The 26624-nt window shown below is 39.8% G+C and overlaps 1 protein-coding gene across 2 annotated transcripts; it reads left to right on the top strand.

The window, feature by feature from the left end:
• Window positions 1–3107: 3107 nt before the first annotated feature.
• On the top strand, window positions 3108–22059 carry LOC139658004 (NLR family CARD domain-containing protein 3-like). 2 transcript variants are annotated; one of them, XM_071536010.1, is made up of 15 exons: window positions 3108–3166; window positions 4180–4379; window positions 4825–5169; window positions 5435–5578; window positions 6774–6887; window positions 7427–7540; window positions 7879–8022; window positions 9219–9332; window positions 11977–12055; window positions 12220–12448; window positions 12729–14529; window positions 15949–16122; window positions 19659–19832; window positions 20391–20437; window positions 20684–22059. In XM_071536010.1, exons 2-15 carry the CDS (start codon window positions 4291–4293, stop codon window positions 21226–21228), a joined length of 4113 nt encoding a protein of 1370 aa, XP_071392111.1. In that variant the 5' UTR covers window positions 3108–3166; window positions 4180–4290; the 3' UTR covers window positions 21229–22059. The 2 variants fall into 2 exon arrangements, with proteins under 2 accessions (XP_071392111.1, XP_071392120.1); XM_071536019.1 differs by having other exon boundaries at window positions 20391–20441; window positions 20684–20783.
• The last annotated feature ends 4565 nt before the right edge of the window (window positions 22060–26624 follow it).

The raw sequence follows: 26624 nt of genomic DNA, 5'->3' as shown, positions 1-26624 counted from the left end.
ACAGCATTGTGTCATATCGCATAATCATTGACCAGCTCACACTGAATGTGTAATCCTTATTTGTATGGTAGAGGAGGTCAGATAGTCCACACCTGGTTTACTTATTATCCACTCAGTCCCAGTGTGTAGGATTGTGCTTGAATTCATGTATCATTAGTAGTATTATTATTAGGACTGGGCTCTGAAATTGAGTGAAAAACTTTTGAAACATAGTCATAAGCCCATTATTAATTCATTTCAGGGCCTGGAAAGACCGTTTTATATTCAAATGTGTTTTACACACTTTCTGAAGCAAGCTTTGCTGTCTCCAAACGGTCTGTTTCCATACCATGTATAATACCCGCCCTCTCAAGTTTCAAGTCACCAGCCTCTACTGTACTTGTTGTATAGTAAATGGTAACCAATTTCATTTTTACTAATCACAAAGTGAGCCAATTTTTAATTCAGTCTGGGTGACCTTACCTAATAAATTCAAGGAACAGATTGGTCAGAGATGGAAATAAATAACATTGGATTTTCAAGATTATATAAAGAACAACTATTACCTGACTATTTTTTACAGATGGTTCTAATGATCTAAATAATGGACAGTAGGGGCTGGTGTTTACATTCCAGAGTCTGACATTTGTATCTGTAAAAGAATCTCCATCAGAAGCTTAACATCTGCTCAATCAGAAAGGGATGACCATTTAATAGAAATATTTTTGATCATGTTTCTTAATATCTATACGTTTTCTTACTCATCTCCTGCAGATTCAGTTTCACCCCCAAGGGGGCACAATTTGTAGTTTTCCCAGCCACACTAGTTAAATGTGGAAATGGTGTCTTTTTTCCTCTTTCTGTGCGAGTTTCTTTCAGTTTTGAGTTTCTGACAGTTTTTTGGAGGTGGTGTTGTGACATCTTTACACTTCTGAGATTAACATGTGTTTTATTCATTATCAACAAGAGAAATACCATTTTGTTAAAACATTATTTTTTATTTTTTTGCACAAAAAACAAGTAATTAACCAACAAAATACAGGTATACAATCTCTACAATGTTTTTCCATGATAAGAATTGTTGTAATCATTTAGTTGAAAGTTCCCCTCTACATTTCAACAGAGATGTGGCATTTTTGGACTACACGCTACACAGATTAAACACTAGACAGGTCACCTTTCATTGAAAATGTTCTCTTAGAGCAGAAACACAAGATTCTTTTAGGTAGTTTGTCCAAGAGTAATGAGTTTACATACATCCACTGTGTAATCACAGAAGTAACTTTCGCTCTGACAACTCATACATGACACACCTTCGCTTTTCACTCAATACCGCAACTGCTGCCATCTGTTTGTTTTAGGAAGTTGGGACAGTGATGATAACACTCGAAACGAAACAATACCTACACCTCTGCCATGCAGTGCAAACTACTGCAGTGTTAGGAATCTTTGTAGTGGATGAAGGAGCTTTAATAGCTCCTTCTCATACTGCAACAGTGAATACATAATTTCAACATCAGATTGAACTGATCCTTTACTGAAGTAAAAGTACCAATACAGTAATGTAAAAATACTCCATTACAAGTAAAAGTCCTGTATGAAAAATCCTACTTAAGTAAAAGTACATAAGTATTAGCAGCAAAATGTAGTTAAGGTATTAAAGTAAAAGTAGTGGTTTGGTCCCTCTGACTGATATTTTATTATATATGACATCATTAGATTATTAATACTGAAGCATCAGTGTGTAAGCAGCATGTTACTGTTGTAGCTGCTGGAGGTGGAGCTAGTTTCAACTACTTTATATACAGTTAGCTAGTTTAGTCCAGTGGTTCCCAACCTAGGGGCCGGGCCCCTCCAAAGGGTCACCAGTTCTGATACACAAATCTGTTTTCAGTTTTTGAACTTTTTCTCTTATCTTTGATTTTTGCTGAAATGTTGGATCATTTGAACATTTATTGAAATGAAACCATGTGAGGTTTAGAGGGAAAAATCACTATTTGGTGGAGCTGTTAACAACTCATAGACATCTGAAATGTGACCCGACTACACACTGCTTTTTGTAAGACGTCAAAAGCCAAAAAGGTTGGAAAGCACTGGTTTCATCTTTAACAATGTGTTGTATTTTAAAAGCTTGTGATATTACACCACATCATTGTTGTTATATTATATTATTATTGTATCAAATCTCCATCTGAAAAGTAACTAAAGCTGTCAAATAAATGTAGTGGAGTAGAAAGTACAATATTTCCCTCTGAAATGTAGTGGAGTGGAAGTATAAAGTAGCATCAAATGGAAATACTCAAGTAAAGTACAAGTATGTCAAAACTGTACTTAAGTACAGTAGCTGAGTAATGTACTTAGTTACTTTCCACCACTGATCACATGCAATCATTGCTTCCTTGGGGTCATTTGAGGTTTGGCAGTCTGAACCACTCATCACCTACTCGCTTCTTGCATGCATTGTTTGATGGGAATAACACAGGTACTATCATGTACAGTGTCTGTAGTACAGGAAAATGCACAACTAATGTGTTTATCTGTGTACGAATTGTTGCTGGTATCAAGATATGCATTATCGGCTTTATCTGCACTATGTGTGTTTAGAATGGAACGAACAGTGACAACTACCCCGTTTTACAATCGCTATATCCCGTTAATGACGCAGTTATTTTCATACCATACCATAACCTCTTGTCGAAAAAAAATATTGACTTTATATTTTGAATGAGAAGTTGTGCCGTGGTCTAGTGATTTACAGTCTTTTTTGAGCCGACCCCAGCGGACGTTAGAGGAACTGCAGCTTTCAGACACTTCCTTATTGGCTTCAAAATTCACCCGTGGTTTTGGCCGCTTGGGTCTGACCTACAGTATAAAGAGGTGTAAATATTAAACTATCCAGTTTTCCAACTGCCCAGTGTTGTGCTACATGCTAGTCTGCTGTTTAGTTCACTGTATATGATGTGGTTAATGTCTCCATCTAGTGGACACACCGTGGAACTACATCGTCTGATCTGTGATTTCTCTGCCTCAGACTTGGTTTCTGGCCTCAGGTTAGACCGGTTTGATGACATACTGATGTTTCTAGACTTTGATAGTGAAGTTATGAGGATGTGGCCGCACCCTCAGATGAGCTGACGAAGGAGAATAAGCAGCGTCTTCTCTGTCAGTGTTTCCTCTACAGATGAAGGTAAGTCTCTGTGACTTGATCTGGACAGGCAAACATCTTCGAAGGTAATATTGTTGTTTGATTAATACACTAGCTGACATTGTATGATGTGACTGTATAGTCAACTTTTGGAAGACAAGGTGCTAAAGTCTTTCAAATCACACCTGCTGCTTGCAGATGGAGTTCATAGTGCCATAATAGCCAACATTTGTTCTCTTTGTGGCCATGAAGAACATTGTTTTATTTGTGACTTTTAGTGGAAGCCTTATAAACTCTAGTTAGGTTGTAATCTAAGTTCATTGCATTGGTGAAATATGCAGGAAGTGTCAGAACTAGTGTGCAAGCTCAGATACATGTTGTGTTTCTGTTGATACACTGTGTATAAAGCACTACAACCTCCACAAAACTGAGGTTCACTCCCTTTCACACTGAAACCTTTTGCATCGTCCCCGGGGTTTAAAAATCCTTCTGCCTGTATAAACCTGCTCAGTTCATTTGTTGGAAAGAGCAAACCACAAACAGGGTGACAGTGTCTATAAAATTAAAGAGCAAATTTAAAATGTTTTAAGGGTATTTGAACCCAGTTAAAAAAAATTAAGACTAATCTTATTCCAAATAAGCCTGAAGAGTTAAAACAAAAACAAAAAAAGTAAAATATACATCTGCAAAACCAGGGAAATTTCTCATTAGAAAAGTAGTGTGAAGAGAAACAACTCAGACCTATTCAACTATATTTAAGACGCAATAACAACATTTGACCAGGTACTGGCGACTGGTGTTTTTTTATTGTGATGTGTGCAGCATGTTGCTTTCCTGTTAAACAAGGCTTAATGCTTTGTGTGTCTTTGTCTTGTCGGTATTTGACTTTTTGCCATTTTCTTCATGAATTGGAAAGCTAAAATGTTGCCACACAGCAGACTTCAAACTTGACGGAGCGTCCTCAGTTTCAGTTTTGCTTCAATCTAGCTGGGAGCTGTGATGACCCAATTTCTAAAACTCTGCACTTATATTTGGCATTTTACTTTTTTTTTTAGGAATGATCACAACACCAGAAGTGATATATCCTGTGATGGAAACCTTGTTGTAATGAATCAGTCCAGCTAACAGCATGTTGGGTGTGTTTGTGTAAAGGTGTTGGCTCTACTATGAGTCAGTCTGAGAAGAGAGAGGAGAGGCTCCCTCCCTCTAAAACCACTCTGTCTGGGGAACATGACAGCCAGACCAAAGCTAAGAGGTAAGACGAGGATCTCTAACTGTCCATGACTGTTCTCCATCTCAGAGCTCAGCAGTGAAAGTCTGGTCTCTCAGCAGGAGAGACCAGACTCCCCTGAACCCAGCTGTCTGTCCATGGATGCATCCCAAGTCTCTTAAATTGCATCCACGTTTCCCTCACTTGCGTCTTTTCCTTGCGTCTCAGTCCCTCCCACTGAGGATGCATGGAGAGGCGCAAGGAAACCATGCGAGGAGAGAGGAAACAAGGAAATATGTTTTTAGAGAAATGAGACGTCCTTTCGTTATGTGAAGCGACGTCCGTTTCTGCATGACAAAACGGGTTGTGGATGAAATAAACCTAATTTAGGTTCCCCATGTTCTTGCATTAACGTTATATATCAAAAAGCATAAAATAACGGGCATTTACACTTGTACTGTTTCTCTGCCATCTCGTTCAAATTTGCCAGATGTAGGGGCGGAGAACTGACGTCATGGCGTTCTGCTGAAAGTCTTCCAGGAAGGCTGTTCTCATGTTTCCTCGCTCCTCGCTCCTCAGAGATCCCTCCTCGCTCCTCAGAGATCCCTCCTCGCTCTTCAGAGATCCCTCCTCGCTCCTCGCTCCTCGCTCCTCGGAGCAGAAATGAGAGCTTTGGGACGACCTTCAAAATGACGGACCAGAACGACTTCCGGTTCAAGCGAGGAGCGAGGAGCGAGGAAATATCAAATAAGAGACTTGGGATGCACCCCATGAAGAGTGGCCAGTCTATGGATCATCCTATAAAATTTAAAGGACAACATTCTTCTGAAACAAAGTAAGTCAACATAATGTTACTAAACCCCCTGAAGAGAGTAAGATATTAACAATAATATGAAACATCATTCTTGTTTTTTAACCTTTTTCATGAAAGGAAAGTTTGCGAGCTACAATGATGAGGAAGGGGAGAACGTTACTCATTCACTCTCCTCTCACAGATCTTCTATCTGGTTCTAGGATTTGAACTGATGACCTTCTGCTGAAAATCCTGATTTTCTTAAGGTTAAAGTATCCTTCCTTTGTCAATCCTATGTTTCTATCAGGATCCAGCAGGAGAGACCAGGCTCCCCTGAACCCAGCTGTGTGTCCATGAAGAGTGACCACTCTATGGATCTACCTACTGAATTCAAAAGAAAACATGACCAAAAAAAAAAGAAAAAGAAAAAAAAACAATCTTCTGAAACAAAGTAAGTCAAGATAATGTTACTATATAATGTTAACATTAACAAAGCATTTTAAAGATGAGAACCCAGCTGTGTCCATGAAGAGTGACCGGTCTAATCAACGCCTTATTAACCTCAAAGATGGACAGCTCTCTGCTGAGCAAAGGTAAGAATTTAAAACAGATGAGTTTATCATCCATGCCTCTAAATGGTCCTAACAGTGCCCCAAATGTCCAGGTAATCAAAGACATGTAGCAGCTCCCTGATCAAGGACAACAAGCTGCAGCTGGCTGACAGGGAGCTGAGCTGGGCTTTAGTTAGCAGTTCACTCTCAGCAATGGAGCTGAACACATCTACAGCTTCTACAGCATGTCACTGTTGATCAAAGTGTTTGTTTTCTGTTCATGATATTATTTTGGGTTATTATTGTAATGTTCTTTAATTAATTTGTTTGTTTGTTTCAGCTGCAGAGACCATGACAAACATGTCTGAGCTGTCAGAGCTCAATAAATGACAACCTGAACTGTGTGTACTGAGTCAAGTCTCTTTAACGGAGATCTCATAGCGGTCAGCTGTCATTAACAACCAGTGTGGGAGAACATTCCAATGCAGTCCCAAATAATATTTTCAAGTGGTATCATGTCATGAGATATAGAATTGGTCTGGCCCTTTATAAAAATGTAAAAAAAATTGTAGGATTGTGTTCTTCATAAGGACACGGATACCTTCACTGTGTTCATAATGTTTCTATCAACCTGATCTCACACAAATATGTGAAATGAACACGACTTATCACCAAATTATGTGTTGGTGGCACGTAAAGTGTTACAAATGTGTGTTCCTAGCAGGAAACGTTACGTGAAGGAGGCATGACAGGAAGTAGTCTCACATTGAAGTAACGCAGTGCAAAGTCAGGGTGTTGTGGTCTGGGTGGTGGATGGACGGATGCTTTTGCCTACAATGCCGGCGACTGGGGTTCAATTCCCAGTTTATTCCCAGCTTTGACTCTGTCGTGACCAAATTTTTATTTTTAGCGATTTAATTATTTAATTATGACCAACCCAAACCTTAACCAAAGTTGAGTCCAATCCATGTTATTGTCTCAGAATCCAATTTGTGGTGGGGGACTGTAATTTTCACATATCTTGTGTCCACAGCAGGGTTTCAGAGATTGTGCTCATTTCATGATTGTTTATGAGATCATTTTGTGTCTTATCAGGATCCAGCAGGAGAGACCAGACTTCCCTGAACCCAGCTGTGTGTCCATGAAGAGTGACCGGTCTAACCATCGCCTTGTTGACTTCAAAGATGGACAGCACTCTGCTGAGCAAAGGTAAGAATATAAATCAGATGAGTTTGTTGTTATCCATCTCTCCTGAGAAGAGGTATGAAGTCATGAGATATAGAATTGGTCCGGCCCTCTGCTCCTCGGAGCAGAAATGAGAGCTTTGGGACGACCTTCAAAATGACGGACCAGAACGACTTCCGGTTCAAGCGAGGATCAAGGAGCGAGGAAATATCAAATAAGTGACTTGGGATGCACCCCATGAAGAGTGGCCGGTCTATGGATCACCCTACAAAATTTAAAGGACAACATTCTTCTGAAACAAAGTCAACATAATGTTACTAAACCCCCTGAAGAGAGTAAGATATTAACAATAATATGAAACATCATTCTTGTTTTTTAACCTTTTTCATGAAAGGAAAGTTTGCAAGCTACAATGATGAGGAAGGGGAGAACGTTACTCATTCATTCTCCTCTCACAGATCTTCTATCTGGTTCTAGGATTTGAACTGGTGACCTTCTGCTGAAAATCCTGATTTTCTTAAGGTTAAAGTATCCTTCCTTTGTCACTCTTGTGTTTCTATCAGGATCCAGCAGGAGAGACCAGGCTCCCCTGAACCCAGCTGTGTGTCCATGAAGAGCGACCGGTCTAACCATCGCCTTGTTGACTTCAAAGATGGACAGCACTCTGCTGAGCAAAGGTAAGAATATAAATCAGATGAGTGTGTTGTTATCCATTTCTCCTGAGAAGAGGTATGAAGTCATGAGATATAGAATTGGTCCGGCCCTTCATACTCTGTTGATTTATTTTCCTCTTATCAGGGCTGACTGTCCTGATAACGATGGATCTTGAAAGCTCACAACATACTTTGCACTACTTCAAGAGAGTTCTTGAAATCTTTACGTGTTTCCCAAAGGACATCATGACAACAAATTTTCAAGATCTACTTGAAGATCAACTTCAAGAATTGTAAGGCATCAATCCTGATTTTCTTAAGGTTAAAGTATCCTTCCTTTGTCAATCCTGTGTTTCTATCAGGATCCAGCAGGAGAGACCAGGCTCCCCTGAACCCAGCTGTGTGTCCATGAAGAGTGACCACTCTATGGATCTACCTACTGAATTCAAAAGAAAACATGACAAAAAAAAGAAGGAAAAAAAAAGAAGACAATCTTCTGAAACAAAGTAAGTCAAGATAATGTTACTATATAATGTTAACATTAACAAAGCATTTTAAAGATGAGAACCCAGCTGTGTCCATGAAGAGTGACCGGTCTAATCAACGCCTTATTAACCTCAAAGATGGACAGCTCTCTGCTGAGCAAAGGTAAGAATTTAAAACAGATGAGTTTATCATCCATGCCTCTAAATGGTCCTAACAGTGCCCCAAATGTCCAGGTAATCAAAGACATGTAGCAGCTCCCTGATCAAGGACAACAAGCTGCAGCTGGCTGACAGGGAGCTGAGCTGGGCTTTAGTTAGCAGTTCACTCTCAGCAATGGAGCTGAACACATCTACAGCTTCTACAGCATGTCACTGTTGATCAAAGTGTTTGTTTTCTGTTCATGATATTATTTTGGGTTATTATTGTAATGTTCTTTAATTAATTTGTTTGTTTGTTTCAGCTTCAGAGACCATGACAAACATGTCTGAGCTGTCAGAGCTCAATAAATGACAACCTGAACTGCATGTACTGAGTCAAGTCTCTTTAACGGAGATCTCATAGCGGTCAGCTGTCATTAACAACCAGTGTGGGAGAACATTCCAATGCAGTCCCAAATAATATTTTCAAGTGGTATCATGTCATGAGATATAGAATTGGTCTGGCCCTTTATAAAAATGTAAAAAAAAATTGTAGGATTGTGTTCTTCATAAGGACACGGATACCTTCACTGTGTTCGTAATGTTTCTATCAACCTGATCTCACACAAATATGTGAAATGAACACGACTTATCACCAAATTATGTGTTGGTGGCACGTAAAGTGTTACAAATGTGTGTTCCTAGCAGGAAACGTTACGTGAAGGAGGCATGACAGGAAGTAGTCTCACATTGAAGTAACGCAGTGCAAAGTCAGGGTGTTGTGGTCTGGGTGGTGGATGGACGGATGCTTTTGCCTACAATGCCGGCGACTGGGGTTCAATTCCCAGTTTATTCCCAGCTTTGACTCTGTTGTGACCAAATTTTTATTTTTAGCGATTTAATTATTTAATTATGACCAACCCAAACCTTAACCAAAGTTGAGTCCAATCCATGTTATTGTCTCAGAATCCAATTTGTGGTGGGGGACTGTAATTTTCACATATCTTGTGTCCACAGCACGGTTTCAGAGATTGTGCTCATTTCATGATTGTTTATGAGATCATTTTGTGTCTTATCAGGATCCAGCAGGAGAGACCAGACTTCCCTGAACCCAGCTGTGTGTCCATGAAGAGTGACCGGTCTAACCATCGCCTTGTTGACTTCAAAGATGGACAGCACTCTGCTGAGCAAAGGTAAGAATATAAATCAGATGAGTGTGTTGTTATCCATCTCTCCTGAGAAGAGGTATGAAGTCATGAGATATAGAATTGGTCCGGCCCTTCATACCCTGTTGATTTATTTTCCTCTTTCAAAACATCACATCACAATAATCAGGGCTGACTGTCCTGATAACGATGGATCTTGAAAACTCACAACATACTTTGCACTACTTCAAGACACACTTCACATGTTTCCCAAAGGACATCATGACAACAAATTTTCAAGTCTACTTGAAGATCAACTTCAAGCATTGTAAGGCATCACGGGTCCATTCAAGGAAGCATCAATTTTCTGAGCTGAAAGCAGAACAAGTCGATTGAAGAAACCTTAATTTTAAAACACAGTTTATAGCCTCCAACAGTTCACTTCATCTTGTCTCCTGTAGATTCTGAATGTATATTCTTCTATATATTATTTGTAATGCTGCCATTTCAGTAGAGCTGTGACTGACAGGCTGCCTTGTGGATGTAGGCTGGTGTGTGATATCGACCCAGCTGACCATTATAATTTCACCTGTTGAGGGAAAATATTTACTGAATTTTGAACAGGCTCATAAACCACACTGTGTTGTTGACCGGCTGCCTGGGATTTGCTTGGAACAGTTCAAAATAGCTGACTGCATAAGGCAGAGGGTATTAATGTAGACTAAAGCACATTTGAATTTGGTGTAGCCTAATAATAAATACATTAATGAAAGACATGTAGCTTTATTTATTTAGACAGTAAGGGTTGGTGCAAAAGGAAATGGTTTTGATGTGGAGCACAGCAGGGGCGTCACCAAGGTTTGAATACATTTGGGGCTGAGCCCAAGTAATGTGGGGCTGAACCGGGGAGGAACATTGGATGTATTTTACCCTACAGAACAAATTGGGTAGCATTTGGGGCTCTTACTGCGTTACAAGCCAAGTTACACATCGCTGTACAATTGTTAACTTGGATCTAACATTGATAAAAATGAAAGATCTTATAACATGCCTCTGTTATAATGGAATGGAATTGTTTTACATAATTATTATAGTTTGATGGAAGACTTCCATCACACTGGGCACTAACAGCTGAAAACAAAACAAACAGAAAAAGGCTGTAGTGAAGCCATGGGTGCAGAGTCCTGCCTGGATCTGGGGTTTGATTGGCCAGCTGCTCTCTGCTGTCTCCCTGACCCTGACTCCCTCAATCTCTTGTTGTCCTTCCTATGATATTGATAGAATGGACAACATTACCTTTAAAAAATACAATTGACTTGTTTTATATTTTACTAGCATTTTCCCATTTGAAGGTGAACATAACTGAGTATTACTATTTTCTGCCACTTCCCTCAAAACTGGCTCAAATTCCTCCTGCTAGAGGAAACATGACATGACAAAAAATCAGTTCTCAAAATATCATCCATTAATATTATCTATACATGTACTGGATGAATTGATTGTGATTGGCTGGAGGGGTGTTGATTAATTTCAGATAACCACATTGCTCTGACATAGTTCCTTATCACTGGTCTAAATTAATGCACAATTTTGAGACTTGCTTACGAACTGAATATTATTGTGTACAAAGGTACCAGTTATGAGATGGGCATCACTTTTCTGGCATGAACAACAGCTTTAGCAAAACCAGGAATACACTTATTTTAGCTTTATTATCTAGTCACCTGAACTCTGCTGGTCTGTCTCCTCTAATTTGAGATTGATCCTTCTGCCTCCATTTGGCTCTGTTAAATAGAGCAGTGCACATATTCAGAAGTTACTGATGGCTGTGTATAGGAGACTTTTTAAATTACTATATTCAGATTAATTCTAAAGATAATATAATAATATATGTCAATCAAATAACAATAGATAGCAAATAGATAGCTAAATATCCCTTCACTCTCTGGCAGCAAACTACACTGTAAATTAGTAATTTCAGTTACAAAGATGGATCATGTGAAAATGAGAATGACATGTCTGTCTGTTTACAAGTTAAATTCACTTGGACACATTGTTTTATTACATTGGGTTGAAAATAATACAGGATGTCCAGTTTCTTCTTTCTCGACATTTTCACAACACAACCTGTCAGCTCTGCTGCTCAGATTAAACTCTGTGCTTGTCATTTGATTGTGCGTTTGTTTAACGTGACCCTGCTTCCCGGTTGGGTGGAGTTTTCCGTTTTTGATGCACTGAAATTGGCCCGAAGGTCCAAACACTGCAAACTTTGGTGATAAAACGAACCAAACCAGTTGTTTAAGCGTCGGTGAAAACACCAGTATTGCTCTGCATTTACTGTTTTTTAGAACCGGAACACACATTCCGTCGTCAAATTCACTCCCGGAACGCACGGCCCAATGACACCCCTGGATATAGTTAGAACCTCCTTGCTTTTCTCTGTCAAAAGATTTGGGGCTAGTCAAAAAAGATTCCCGGATAAAGCCCCGGAAACCCGATGCTAGTGAAGCCACTGGAGCACAGAGTTTAGGTACAACAGCCACCTGTCTGCTGTAGGAAATTTACAAATGTCTTGAAGAATGACTGTGTTTCTGCCAGGATTCATCATGGCAGAACACGACACTTTAAACTGTGTGTGTGTGTGTGTGTGTGTTGTTATCTGGGGACCTAATACTTAATGTTTTCTCCACAGAGTTCACCATCAAAGGAAAGGGGTTCCCAGTGGTCAGTCTACTCAGGAGCATCAAACAGACCTGGACTCCATATTTATGGTGTGTAAATGTACAACAACACCTTTTACTTCAGCTACAAAGAAAATGCAAAACAACCATTTTGGTCATTATAGTATCTATGCTGCTCTCTTTAGACCAGTGGGCTTTCAAACCATGCAAGATGGATTAGATGTTGTGTTTCACGATTTTGTATTCTGTTCCAGCTTCTTGAGGAGAACATTGTCACTTTTGTGAAGAACGAGCTGAAAAGGATCCAGAGGGTTCTGAGTCCAGATTACCCAGAATGCTCAGAGAAGCAGAGGGAGGATGAGGAGGTGGTGGACGGTGAGGAGGAAGCGCAGAGGAGGAGCAGCAGAGAGGCTTTTCTGGAGATCACTGTACACTTCCTGAGGAGAATGAAGCAGGAGGAGCTGGCTGACTTTCTGCAGAGCAGTAAGAGGCTTTTAACAGGTTTAAGATGATGGAGAGGAAATGGTGGAAAATGAAAGATGTTTACATTTCCAAACTCTGCTGTAAATATGCTGTCCACATAATAATGTGTACAGCATATTTACAATAATGCATCAGATCTATACAATTCTTCTGGTCTGCACACACAGTCAGAACATGTTTGTCCACTACTGATGAGCTGAATAGATATCATGGAGTGGGAAAATATATACATCCACACTGAAATCCACTCATTGATTTCATTTGTTGTTTGTTCATTCAGAAACTTTTGCTCCCATCTGCCAACATCAACTCAAATCTGATCTAAAGGAGAAGTTTCAGTGTTTGTTTGAAGGGATTGCTAAAGCAGGAAACCCAAGACTTCTGAATCAGACCTACACAGAGATTTACATCACAGAGGGAGGGAGTGGAGAGGTCAATGATGAACATGAGGTCAGACAGATTGAAGCAGCATCCAGGAAACCAGTGGGACCAGAAACAACAATCAAATGTGAAGACATCTTTAAACCCTTACCTGGAAGAGATAAACCAATCAGAACACTGATGACAAAGGGAGTGGCTGGCATTGGGAAAACAGTCTTAACACAGAAGTTCACTCTGGACTGGGCTGAAGACAAAGCCAACCAGGATATACAGTTCATATTTCCGTTGACTTTCCGAGAGCTGAATCCGCTGAAAGGGAAAAAGTACAGCTTGGTGAAACTTCTTCATCACTTTTTTATTGACTTCAAAGAACCAGGAATCTGCAGGTTTGACAAGTCCCAGGTTGTGTTCATTCTTGACGGTCTGGATGAGTGTCGACTTCCTCTAGACTTCAAGAAGAACAAGATCCTGACTAATGTTAAAAAGTCAACCTCAGTGGATGTGCTGCTGACAAACCTCATCAAGGGGAAACTGCTTCCCACTGCTCGCCTCTGGATAACCACACGACCTGCAGCAGCCAATCAGATCCCTCCTGAGTGTGTTGACATGGTGACAGAGGTGAGAGGCTTCACTGACCCACAGAAGGAGGAGTACTTCAGGAAGAGATTCAGGGATGAGGAGCAGGCCAGCAGAATCATCTTCCACATCAAGACATCCCGAAGCCTCCACATCATGTGCCACATCCCAGTCTTCTGCTGGATCACTGCTACAGTTCTGGAGCATGTTTTGAAAACCAGTGAGACAGGAGACCTGCCCAAGACCCTGACTGAGATGTACATCCACTTTCTGGTGGTTCAGTCCAAACGGGGAAATGTCAAGTATCATGGGAGAGCTGAGACAGATCCACACTGGAATCCAAAGAGCAGGAAGATGATTCTCTCTCTGGGAAAACTGGCTTTTGTGCAACTGGAGAAAGGCAACCTGATCTTCTATGAAGCCGACCTGACAGAGTGTGGCATTGATATCAAAGCAGCCTCAGTGTACTCAGGAGTGTTCACACAGATCTTTAAAGTGGAGCGTGGGCTGAACCAGGACCAGGTGTTCTGCTTTGTCCATCTGAGCATTCAGGAGTTTCTGGCTGCTGTTTATGTCATCGTCTCATTCATCGACTCTGGTGTCAATCTACTGTCAGATCCACAATCAAACTCCACAACATCTAAACCAAGAGACACATCTCAGGTAAATCACCTCTACCAGAGTGCTGTGGACAAGGCTTTACAGAGTCCAAATGGACTCCTCGACTTGTTCCTCCGCTTCCTCCTGGGTCTTTCACTGGAGACCAATCAGACTCTCCTACGAGGCCTGCTGACAAAGACAGGAAGTAGCTCACAGACCAATCAGAAAACAGCCCATTACATCAAGGAGAAGATCAGGGAGAATCCCTCTGCAGAGAGAAGCGTCAATCTGTTCCACTGTCTGAACGAGCTGAATGACCGTTCTCTAGTGGAGGAGATCCAACTGTACCTGAGATCAGGAAGTCTCTCCAGAGAGAAACTCTCCCCTGCTCACTGGTCGGCTCTGGCCTTCATTTTACTGTCATCAGAAGAAGAGCTGGACGTGTTTGACCTGAAGAAATACTCTGCTTCAGAGGAGGCTTTTCTGAGGCTGCTGCCAGTGGTCAAAGCCTCCAATAAATCTGTGTAAGTGCATAGAAAACTGGCTATATTCAATATATTAAACCTAATATTCATACAGAGGAAAAACAATATGTTTTTTAATTTCCAGACCTGCCAACCTGTACACATTTTGACATCAAAGTAGGCCTATGGCTGGTACAATTTGTCACTCTAAACTACGCAAAAAGCTGATGGCACCTGAGTTCAATTGTGCACGTGCAGTACTCAAGTCTAACAGCAAGAGTCTAACAGTTAATATAGAACCTCCTTGGGCAGCAGCGTCTAGCCTGCCAAAAAGCAAAAGAAGAAGAGTTCGACCAATCATAGCGCTGGATTCATTGCCCCTGCTTTCACCCAAATATCAAGCGGAGATGATGATTGACAAATGCGTAATGTCATTACAAGAGACTGCAAATCGACAGCAACGCGACATCGATTTTATCCCTCTCGTTCCCCCTCCTTACTCGGGCTGGCTGGTTCCTCAAGTGAGGACAGTTCTTTTAAGTCCTTTGCAATCCACGCAATGCATTCTGGTTGTTGTAGGATTCCCCCTTAACAGCGATATGGGGAATCTATAGCCGTTTTCTCAGTTTTCTCTGGTCATAGGGCTCCAATTTCAAAAATAATTGCACATTTCTACTACATGGGTGACCTAGTTTTAATAAATCATCATATTCACAGCAGTGAAATAGACCTTTAAATCTAGGTACATAATGACAGCAAAATTTACTTAGACTATCAAAGTAAACATACTCATTTTGCAAACTGTCTCCATTGAGAGAGTTATATTTTTCATAAATTATTGGAATATTAATACTGATTTATTGACATGCATGTACATGTAAGCAGCATTTTGAAGTTGTCACCGTCAAGCCAATATTAACAATTTGGCTATACTTTTGGGTAGTATAATCTATAACAATGCTATTTTATAGTTATTTTATAAAGATTATCAAATGTTTAAAATATAAAATATTGATCTGAAAAGTAGTAACTAGCTGTGAAATAAATTTAATGGAGTAAAAGGTACAATATTTCCCTCTAAATTGTAGTGGAGTGTAAGTACAAAGTAGCATGAATGAAATGGAAATACTCAAAAGTACAAGTACCTCAAAACTGTACACCATTGTACTTGAGTAAATGTACTTAGTTACTTTCCTGGTCAAAGTTGCAAAACTTGAGGTGAACGTATGTAAAAATGCTCCCTGCAAATCATTCCAAAATGTAAATGTCTGTCTTTTCATGAAAGGAATTCTTCTCAAGAACATATGATTGTATTGTTTTCTTCATAGCCGATTTATATGTTGAATAACTTGATGATATAGCGAAGTGGTGCGAAAGCATGTGAACTAAGCGTTACACTGTTGTGGTACTCAAAGTATTTTCCCAAGGTTGGCAGGTCTGAATTTCTATTGTTTGTCTTCATCACTAATTCTCCTTCAGGCTGAGTTTCTGTAATCTGTCAGAGAGAAGCTGTGAAGCTCTGGCCTCAGTTCTCAGCTCCCAATCCTCTAGTCTGAGAGAGCTGGACCTGAGTAACAACTACCTGCAGGATTCAGGAGTGAAGCTGCTCTCTGCTGGACTGGAGAGTCCACACTGTAGACTGGAGACTCTCAGGTAAGATCTATTTACAGTTTTTTTTATTTGACGCATTTCTCCAAACTAAGGTCTGTGCTCTCAAAATTGTCTCTCAGATCAGGATTCCTGAATCTGCAAAGGGTGACCCTGCAAGTTTTACAGAAGAAGAATTTCATTTTACGTCAGTATTTTCAATTTTGATTTCACTTTAAAGGTCCCATATGGTGTAAAACAGGATTTCCCTTGCCTCTATGATGATAAAGGAGTTGGATGGTGTATCTAAACATGGTGAAAATATCAAATCGCACGGTCACCAACTAAATCCACACAATCCATATTAGAAAAGCGAGCCTCTAAACGAGCCGTTTGGACTTCTGTAACTTTGTGGCGTCAAAAAGTTTCGCTCATTATAATTTTTGTAAGAAATAATAGCCTAACAAAGCCAATCAGAACAGAGGGTCATTAATATTAATGAGCCTTAAAGACACAGCGACAGAAACAGCCTGTTCTTGGTAAGGCTCAGAGAGATGCTGGAAAATGAACGTGTAAAAATGGATTGAGAGTGTTTTTGGTACATGACACCACACACACAGCTTTGAATGGACAGAAAGACACAAAATGTATATATATGGGATATGGGACCTTTAAAGAAAGATTTGGAATTCTTCCAGCACTTGTTTTATTCAAATTCAAATACACAAACATGAACATGAAGGATTTAGAGAAGATCATCCATGCTCTGATATCATGTCATTTAGATTATTGCACTTCTCTCTATTCCTGTCTCAGCCATAATTCACTGTCACATCTCCAGGTTGTTCTGAATTTAGATAAGCTAGGATTTTAACTAGTGTTAAACAGACATCATATATCCCCATTTGTACCATCTCTCTACTTATTACCACTAAGATACAGAATTAATATTAAGATTTCACTGATCACATTTAAAACATGGCTAGTTTTGTCCATGAGTTTCACTGCAGAGCTCTTAGTTCCCTGTGAGCTGGAGAGCAAGCTGAGATCTTCAGTTTTTTCAATTGACACATTTCTCCAAACTAAGGTCTGTGCTCTCAAACAGTCTCTCAGGTCAGGAAAAATTAAAGGGCAACTTCACTGATTTTCAACCAGCTTTGCATCATTACAATGTCGGTGGTAGATGCAAACTTCCCTCCATGTTGCCTGCAGCCAGAGCTCCCAGTCGCATCACCCGGGGGCTTTTGGAGCTCGGCCTTGGACTACAAACTATGTTTCCGCATTTTCTGTAGTGGTGCCTTCAAGGACTGTAAAAATGTGGGTCTCCCACAACACTCCCGTCCCATGCTACGCTAGCGATAGGGAAAAGCAGACACTAACATATCATACTACTAAATATCAGTATATTTGGAAGAAAACTAGTTTCATGATACAAGGCCGAATATCGCCTGTTGAATCAGACACAACAGAGTCTGGAAGAGGAAGCGACCACTGGAGCGACGTTTCAGCCGCAGCTAAACTAAGCTAAGCTGAGCTAAACTAAGCTGCTAAATTTATCTGTGATTCATCCAGAAAAGCTGAATCTAACACAAAAAAACAACTAGCTATTAATGTCAGAGCCGAGATGTGGCGCCATTAATTTATGAGGCCGAATATAGTGCTGTGGAATCAGACAAAACAAAGTGTGAAGGAGAGGGCGACCACGGGAGCTGGAACAGTGTCAGCCGGGAGAGACGCGCTGCAGCCGGGGAAGAGGAAGCGACCACCGGACCAGAGCGACGTTTCAGCCGCAGCTTAACTAAGCTAAGCTGCTAAGTTTCTCCGTGATTCATCCCAAAGAGCTGAACCTAACACAAAAAAGAACTAGTTTTACAATATAATGTCGGAGCAGAGATGTGGCGCCACTATTACAACTTATGAGGCCGAATATAGTGCTGTGGAGTCAGACAAAACAAAGTGTGGAGGAGAGGGCGACCACGGGAGCTGTAACAGCGTCAGCCGAGAGAGACGCTCTGCACCGGGAGCTGAACACCTGTGAACGCCTGGTGATGATCGTCAGGGGGACAGACAGAAAACTCTTTGGTGAACCTGACTTTGTTTTCTGACAGAATATTATATCGGACTTTGCCGACTCTGAATACAGAACAACAGCGAACAGCGACTGTGTAACTTTACCTGTAACGTTAACTCACTATAGTCCTATATTATAGAACTATAGTCCTATAATATTCCTATAATACTCTGATAGGGACTTAGTGTCTGATACTCACTAGTGAGTTTATTGTGACCATATCATGGTATTTTCGTCTCCTGTAGTATCACTATAATATTTCTATAGGGAGTTATAGATTTGTTGGGACATTTATTATTCATCTAAAATGTAGTATAGGAATACTAGGCCTATAGTTGTTTTTCGTAAGGGAACGCACAACAGACGACACTGCATTACAGCACAAGTTATTTTTTCCCATTCCTTGGCTTTAGCAGGGCCTTTGATTCTACTATTGAATTATATTAAATATTATATGCTTTGGTTGACTTATTGCTGATAGTAGGAGTTTGGTCTCAGGGCAGGGAGACCCCTAACTTTATATGGTATTATTGGGGCGTCAATTATGCAGCAAGCCCCGTATCAAAATACCGGTAGCCTACCTTTTAAAGGATGAAAGCCGAAAAAAGATCAACGGAGAAATGTGTTGCTGCTGCTTCTCCTGAGTTTTGAACTGACAGCTTGAATTTCAGGTTGTACTTTTTTCTCTGTGCCGCCATGGCGATCAGCAAATGTGACTGACGTTTGAGTGCAAGTAAAAAAGATAACAGTTGGTCCCATGTCTGTAACCCCTTTTGTTGCTGAATTATAAGCCTTCAAACAGGTCAAGGTTCAAAGCTCAGTATTTCAAAGCAGGAGCCATGTAGAATCTTCATACTGACATATGTTACTCTCCAGGTCAAGACCTTTCCAACAAAGTATTTTGTTTAGCTCTATGACAAAGAAACATTGAAGGTCCAATATATTGGGCCTTCAACATGCTCTCTGAAACTAGGCCTGGGATGGCTTGTGTCCCTGAAATGAGAAAATTAGAACTTTGTCCGGTTGAGAAAGTCTGTGTCTCACCCTCCAGCTTTTGTTTTGCTTTTTTAGCGAGTAGTGACGTAAACCTGCTGCATGTCCTGAAGATATGAAGAAAAAAACAAACAGGGATTTAAAAAAAAAAAAAACCTTTGAGAATTTCAAAGGAGAGAACAGAAAAGGTTGACGGAGGTTCAGGTTGAAGTAACGCAGTAAAGGAGTGTTACTGGGATTAGAAACTGTAATGTAATTAAATTGTAATCCCTTACACTACTGTTACTGAAAAAAGTAATCACATTACTGTAACACGTCACTGAGTAACGCGTTACCGCCCAACACTGGTGCCCAGGGGCCCTTTGTCTCATGATCCGCCTATGGAGCCGATCACTGGGTCAGCTGTTTGCATCTGAGGCAGTTACACTTTTTGCCAGAATTTGACTGCATTGTCACAACTATTTTCACAGCTGTATACTAACAAAGATGTGTGTGTGTGTGTGTGTGTGTGTGTGTGTGTGTGTGTGTGTGTGTGCAGGCTGTCCGGCTGTCTGCTCACAGAGGAAGGCTGTGCTTCTCTGGCCTCAGCTCTGAGCTCCAACCCCTCCCATCTGAGAGAGCTGGACCTGAGCTACAATCATCCCGGAGCCTCAGGAGTGAAGCTGCTCTCTGCTGGACTGGAGGATCCACACTGGAGACTGGACTCTCTCAGGTATGGAGAGCCAACGTCTGCTAGAAGGCTGAGAGTCACACACATTCTTGACGTATCAAGCTCACTTAAACTGTTGATTGGTGACTAAAAAAGGCCCTTCACTCCACAGTCTTTGTTTTACTGTTTACTTAAACAAAGGGATGAGGAAAAAAGGCACAGTAAAGGACACGTTCAAAGCCACGGTCAAAACTAATTTGTGCTCTAGCTCAACAGCTTCTCTCTATTGAAGGAAAATGTAAATGCACAATCCACCTGATGCTTCTCTGCTGACAGTAATTAGCTAAAGAGAGACAAGCATTAATCTAAGACAATATAAACTATATGTTACACAAGTAAATGTTAAATATTATCAGTATTAATCAAAACAATCAATACATAAATATAATCTAAATATATATTTTAACAAGAAGGGTCTCTTACATATACTGTTTAATGTTTAATGGTGGATATGAGTGATGTTGTATGGAAAATCAGAAAAATCACTTTTCAAGGTTATGAAGGTTATTTGTTTCCATTATAAAGAGATTATGCTGGTCTGACTTTATTTAACCCCCACAGTGTGGACCATGGTGGAGTGCAGAGGTTGAAACCAGGTCTGAGGAAGTGTAAGTGTGTATTTAGTTTTATATTCATGAAAACAAAGCACACATTCAGTTTCTATTTAAATAGAAAGCTCATGTATGTGACATCTATTTATTCAAATCCTACTGTGAAAAGAGATGGCTGACAAAATGTGTCATCATGAAACTGACCTGAACAGTCAATCTGTTAATAAAAAAAACAGATAATAAATACAACAGGTGTATTAGATGAGAAGCTGCTGCTGTATTGTGTCTTGTTCTCTCCATCAGATGCCTGTGAACTCACACTGGACCTAAACACAGCACACAGAGAGCTCTTCCTGTCTGAAGACCACAGAAAGGTGACATGGGTAGAAGAGGAGCAGCCATATCCTGATCACCCAGAGAGATTTGACCGCTGGATTCAGCTGCTGTGTAGAAATGGTCTGAGTGGTCGCTGTTACTGGGAGATCGAGTGGAAAGGACTGGTTTATATAGGAGTGACTTGCAGAGGAATCAGAAGGAGAGGAGGGGCTGACTGCTGGCTTGGAAGGAATAAAAACTCCTGGAGTCTATTCTGCTGTGATAACAGTTACTCTGGTAACAGTTACTCTGTCTGGCACAATAACAGCAGAACAGACATACCTTCCCCCTCCTCCTCTGGCTCTAACAGAGTAGCAGTGTATCTGGACTGGCCTGCTGGCTCTCTGTCCTTCTACAGAGTTTCCTCTGACACACTGAGCCACATCCACACCTTCCACTCCACATTCACTGAACCCCTCTACCCTGGGTTTGGGTTTTGGTCGTGTGGTTCCTCAGTGTCTCTTGTCAGATAGAGGAGGGAGAGAGAAACACTCAGACTGCTGACCAAAGACAGCTGCTGAAATGATAGTTCACCCTGGACAGGATCACACACACACACACACACACATCTTAGAGATCTCTGAGAATATTAATGTTTGTATTTTCATGTGATTACTGTAAACAAACATCCACCAGTCAGTGTAAACAGAGTGTATTCTGTGTGTTGGGAAACTGAACAGGGTTTTAACAACACACACATGCAAGAACATGAACATTTTATTGTGAAAATGAAATGAATGAGAAATGAAACCAGACAGAATCAAGTTATGGTTGTTCATCTTAGAGTCTGTTGTTGATGATTGACAGGTTAAAATATCTTTCTTCTTTGTTTTATTTGGTATTTTATTCTCATCTCATCATTCAAGATAAACATTTATCTAGTTTTCTATAATTGTTGCTCAGAAATAAAGTTTGGCCTAAATGAACATTGTTTGGTCTTCATCTTTTCCAACAAGCAGTTTCAAACAGGATTTTTTTTATATCAGATAATTACTATAAAATAATTTGTTCTGGTGTTTTATAAGTTGTGAGTCACTTCATCTCAAAATCATGGGAAATGTAATGTGTGACATCATTGATTTACATTGTCAAATTGTCTCAAGTGTGATGTCATTCTTCAGCCCAAATAAGGGATTCTGGCCCCGCCCCCTTTCAGTCTAACAGGTAAATGAATAGAGGAGTAAAATAATGTTAAAGCCTTTAACTGTCCAACACTAATATTGACTGTTTCTGCTTTCAGGTTCCTCTGTTCTGCTTTTCTTTATTAGTTGAGCTGATTCTGATGAAAACAATAAAAAATCTCTACAGACTGAGCTCAGCATTCAGCATTTCATCTGAACAACATCCACACCATGTTAGCTAAATCATTTTAAATAATTCAGTAAAGTGTTAAAGTATGTAATAATTTCATCTTATGTCATGAAGGAGCTTTGTGCAGCCTTGTAGACCTTTCACCTATTTCCCTCTCCACAACAGGTGGATCAAGCTGTACATTAGGCAGGCTGCTCTGGTTTACGAGCATTTCATCTATTTCATTCTCAACAACAGGCAGATCAAGCTGTATATTTGCCTGGCTGTCCCACTTTATCCCTTTATTTTCCATGAAGAAAATCCCTTGGGGCAATGTCTCATAGTTGCATGTGCTAGATAAGCATGCAAATTTAATGGGATCCAAATCTCTACTCGGACTAATAAACTTTCAAACATTTAAAATGATACCAGTTTCCACATAGATCACATGCAGTGGTGGAAGAAGTACTCTGATCCTTTACTTAAGTAAAAGTACCAATACAACAATGTAAAATACTCCATTACAAGTAAAAGTCCTGCATGAAAAATCCTACTTAAGTAAAAGTACATAAGTATTAGCAGCAAAATGTAGTTAAAGTATTAAAGTAAAAGTAGTGGTTTGGTCCCTCTGACTGATATTTTATTATATATGACATCATTAGATTATTAATACTGAAGCATCAGTGTGTAAGCAGCATGTTACTGTTGTAGCTGCTGGAGGTGGAGCTAGTTTGAACTACTGTATATACAGTTAGCTAGTTTAGTCCAGTGGTTCCCAACCTAGGGGTCGGGCCCCTCCAAAGGGTCACCAGTTCTGATACACAAATCTGTTTTCAGTTTTTGGACTTTTTCTCTAATCTTTCATTTTTGCTGAAATATTGGATCATTTGAACATTTATTGAAATGAAACCATGTGAGGTTTAGAGGGAAAAATCACTATTTGGTGGAGCTGTTAACAACTCATAGACATCTGAAATGTGACCCGACTACACACTGCTTTTTGTAAGACGTCAAAAGCCAAAAAGGTTGGAAACCACTGGTTTCATCTTTAACAATGTGTTGTATTTTAAAAGCTTGTGATATTGCACACCATCATTGTTGTTATATTATATTATTATTGTATCAAATCACCATCTGAAAAGTAAAGCTGTCAAATACATGTAGTGGAGTAGAAAGTACAATATTTCCCTCTGAAATGTAGTGGAGTGGAAGTATAAAGTAGCATCAAATGGAAATACTCAAGTAAAGTACAAGTATCTCAAAATTGTACAGTAGTTGAGTAATTGTACTTAGTTACTTTCCACCACTGATCACATGCAATCATTGCTTCCTTGGGGTCATTTGAGGTTTGGCAGTCTGAACCACTCATCACCTACTCGCTTCTTGCATGCATTGTTTGATGGGAATAACACAGGTACTATCATGTACAGTGTCTGTAGTACAGGAAAATGCACAACTAATGTGTTTATCTGTGTACGAATTGTTGCTGGTATCAAGATATGCATTATTGGCTTTGTCTGCACTATCTGTGTTTAGAATGTAACGAACAGTGACTGGACATGCACTTGTAAGTGGATCTGCAGCAGTATTAGAGATGTCATGGGTAGGGTATCTTGACATGCTGTTATCTCTGCATCTCCACTTTTTTTGTGGCAGATTAGCCACATATTAGAACCTATGCTGTTACAATGCAAGGTAAACTGCACAGTGTCCACTTTATTCTTCACGTCACAGTGGTAGAGTATGGGTGACTTTGAGAGCCTGTCATGACTATTCTTAAACAGCTTGGGCCTAAATGTTAATGTGTAGTGAAAGTAGTGAAAGTACAGGTCTGCAGGAGTGTTTCGACATAGAACTTGTTGTTTGGTCAGAAATATCATAAAGTGTAATATATGCAGCATTTATAGTTAATAATGGCACACATTATGGCATTTTTCATTATTATTTTGACATCAAACATTAATATGGGTGCTCACTTATTTAATTTTATTTATTATTATTATTATTTGACGATTAAATACAAAGTAATTGGTTTAAAACAGTATTTATACATGTTTAAAATATTTCGCTTCTACTTTGAAGCCTAAACCCAAACCGCTAGTCTTATTTTCTGTTAATTCGAGCCATCGGAACGCATCGGTCAGCTACATTTTCTCCTCCTGGTTGGGTGGAAATCAGTAGATCTATAACACCTGTATTAAAAAAGGTTTTTGGTTATTTCAAAGAAAGATGGCAGGTAGCATAGCAACTGTTTTTGTCAGTAATTTGTTTACCGACATTTTATGACCTAGTTATTATATCATGAGGCGTCACGTATTGACATTGGTCGTCCTCAGTAAGTTAGCCTCAACGTACGGCCAAGTATCTTCGGAATATCTTCAATATGTTTGGGGTGTTCTACCGTATTTGGTGACCCATCAGATTCTGTGACCTGCAGTGTTGGTTAGGTTGGTTAGGGTTAGGCATGAGGAGTGAGGTGGTTGGGGTTAGGGTGAGAATATCAGGGCAGGTCACAGAATCTGATGGGTCGCCAAATTCGGTGTAACACCGAGACTGTGCTGTCGACCTGAGGAATACACCACAACTGATGGAGAGTGCTGTCCCATGTGCCAAGAAGGTAGGCTAGCAACAAATGGGTGGAGCTATGCAGTTAACTGAAACTGCCATTGTGGCCGGGAGAGACGCCCTGTGAAGCATAACACAGAGGCCATGTTCATGTTATTGTGCCTCTACTGTAGTTAGCGCTACTATCAACATCAAACACCAGCCCTGACTGGCCATTATTTGGATCATTAGAACCATCTGTAAAAATAATCAAGTAATTATAGCAGTTGTTCTTTATATAATCTTGAACTAGATCAATGTTATTTATTTCCAGCTCTGACCAATCTTTCTTTTACTCGGTTAACTATAAGTTTGTATTGAGATCAGGGTCAACTTTGCTCGAGTCCCAAGTCAGTCTCAAGTCTTGAGGCACAAGTCTCAAGTCAAGTCCATGTCATTAATGTCAAGTCTCAAGGGTAATGTGAAACACCACATCAAGTCGTTTGTAGTCGTTTTAATAGGATAAAAACTTGGTAAGAGCATCATGAGTTTGATTTCTATAATCAGTTTCAACTTCAATAAATTAAATCATTTCATACAAATTCAGAAAACAGAATTTAAATTCAGTCGTCTGCTGGAACAAATCTCATCACTTTCAATCTAAGTCATTTACACAAACACAAGATCTCAAGTCAAGACTTTAGAAACCTTTTCAAGTCATCAGAGTACAAGTCAGAGTCAAGTCCCAAGTCACCAGAACCCGTCAAGTCAAGTCTCAAGCAATTTACAGCAATGACTTGAGTCAAAGTCATGTGACTTGAGTCCCCACCTCTGCATCATTTGAATCTAAAACGTATTAAAGACACTGCTGAACACTGCACATCTCCTGTGGTATCACAATATTATTCCTATGATATGAAGGCGGGGTCTTTCCAGGCCCTGAAATGAATTAATAATGGACTTATGAATATGTTTCAAAAGTTTTTCACTCAATTTCAGCGCTCAGTCCTCAGTCTAAACGTGTTCTATACACTAAACATGAATCTATTCTGGCAGGATAATAATACTAATATGCTAATTCAAGCACAGTCCTACACACTGGGACTGACTGGATAATAAGTAAACCAGGTGTGGACTATCTGACCTCCTCTACCATACAAATAAGGATTAGACATTCAGTGTGAGCTGGTCAATGATTATGCGATATGACACAATGCTGTTAATGCTCTTTTAATCTCATCAAAAAATACTCATCCATTTCCCCATGAACCACTTCAGTAACAGGTAAGGTCAGTTTTATTATCTCAATAGGGAAAATTGAGATGTCAAGGTGCAACACATGGACAAACAACAGATTTAATACAGTAAAGTAAATAAAATATAAATATATACACAGTGTAGTATGGTAATATTAACTCCACCCTTACACACAGCCACACTCACAACCACTCACACTTGTCAATCACATCAACATTTACTGGGCAGTTAGGCACTTTGGTAACAGCTCAATACATTTACCAGAATATTTCCTGTAAGCATTTAATAATCTGCAACAATGCATTGCAGTAATTGTCAGGGCCATAATTATTATACTCGTCTCAATTTTGGCTTTGATGAATGTAGCTGACAGCCCATTAGATCTTTACAATGCATCTTTGTGAGACTTGTAGCTGTGGTCATAGACTCCCTGAGAAAAGAAGCACAAACTATCCTCTTGCCACTGTTTCACATTATATGAGTTCAGTAGTGCGCTGTATCTTCTGATTAGATTCAATGGAAGATTTGAATAAAATGAAACAGGACTGATGAATTCTTTTAAGACAATCATGGTAGTGGCACTAGAATTTTAAGCTCCTTCTGGATCAACCATATCCAGTCAAAAAAAATAAAAATAAAAAAATGAAACGTATCACACTATACCATCAAAGTCATAGATGATATTAAGATAATTAAGGTAATAACTTCATGGGAAAAAGGTCCAAGCTCCTCCTCATCCCTTTCATCAAACAATATGCAAAGAAATGATTAGATCATT

This window comes from Centroberyx affinis, unplaced genomic scaffold (genome assembly GCF_046629955.1).
Source record: "Centroberyx affinis isolate AG114_WGS23_722 - 3 ecotype Tasmania unplaced genomic scaffold, CSIRO-AGI_Caff_v1 ptg000185l_1, whole genome shotgun sequence".
Taxonomy (NCBI): domain Eukaryota; kingdom Metazoa; phylum Chordata; class Actinopteri; order Beryciformes; family Berycidae; genus Centroberyx; species Centroberyx affinis.
Note: the sequence above shows the minus strand (reverse complement) of the source record. Positions and strands in the feature narration are given on the sequence as shown.

Bases quoted from the DNA above. Each gene is read 5' to 3' on its own strand.
- LOC139658004 (XM_071536010.1), top strand. From the start codon at position 4,291: ATGAGTCAGTCTGAGAAGAGAGAGGAGAGGCTCCCTCCCTCTAAAACC. The intron at 9,333-11,976 runs GTAAGAATATAA...TTTTCTCCACAG, and splicing joins CAGCACTCTGCTGAGCAAAG to AGTTCACCATCAAAGGAAAG. The intron at 16,123-19,658 runs GTAAGATCTATT...GTGTGTGTGCAG, and splicing joins TGTAGACTGGAGACTCTCAG to GCTGTCCGGCTGTCTGCTCA.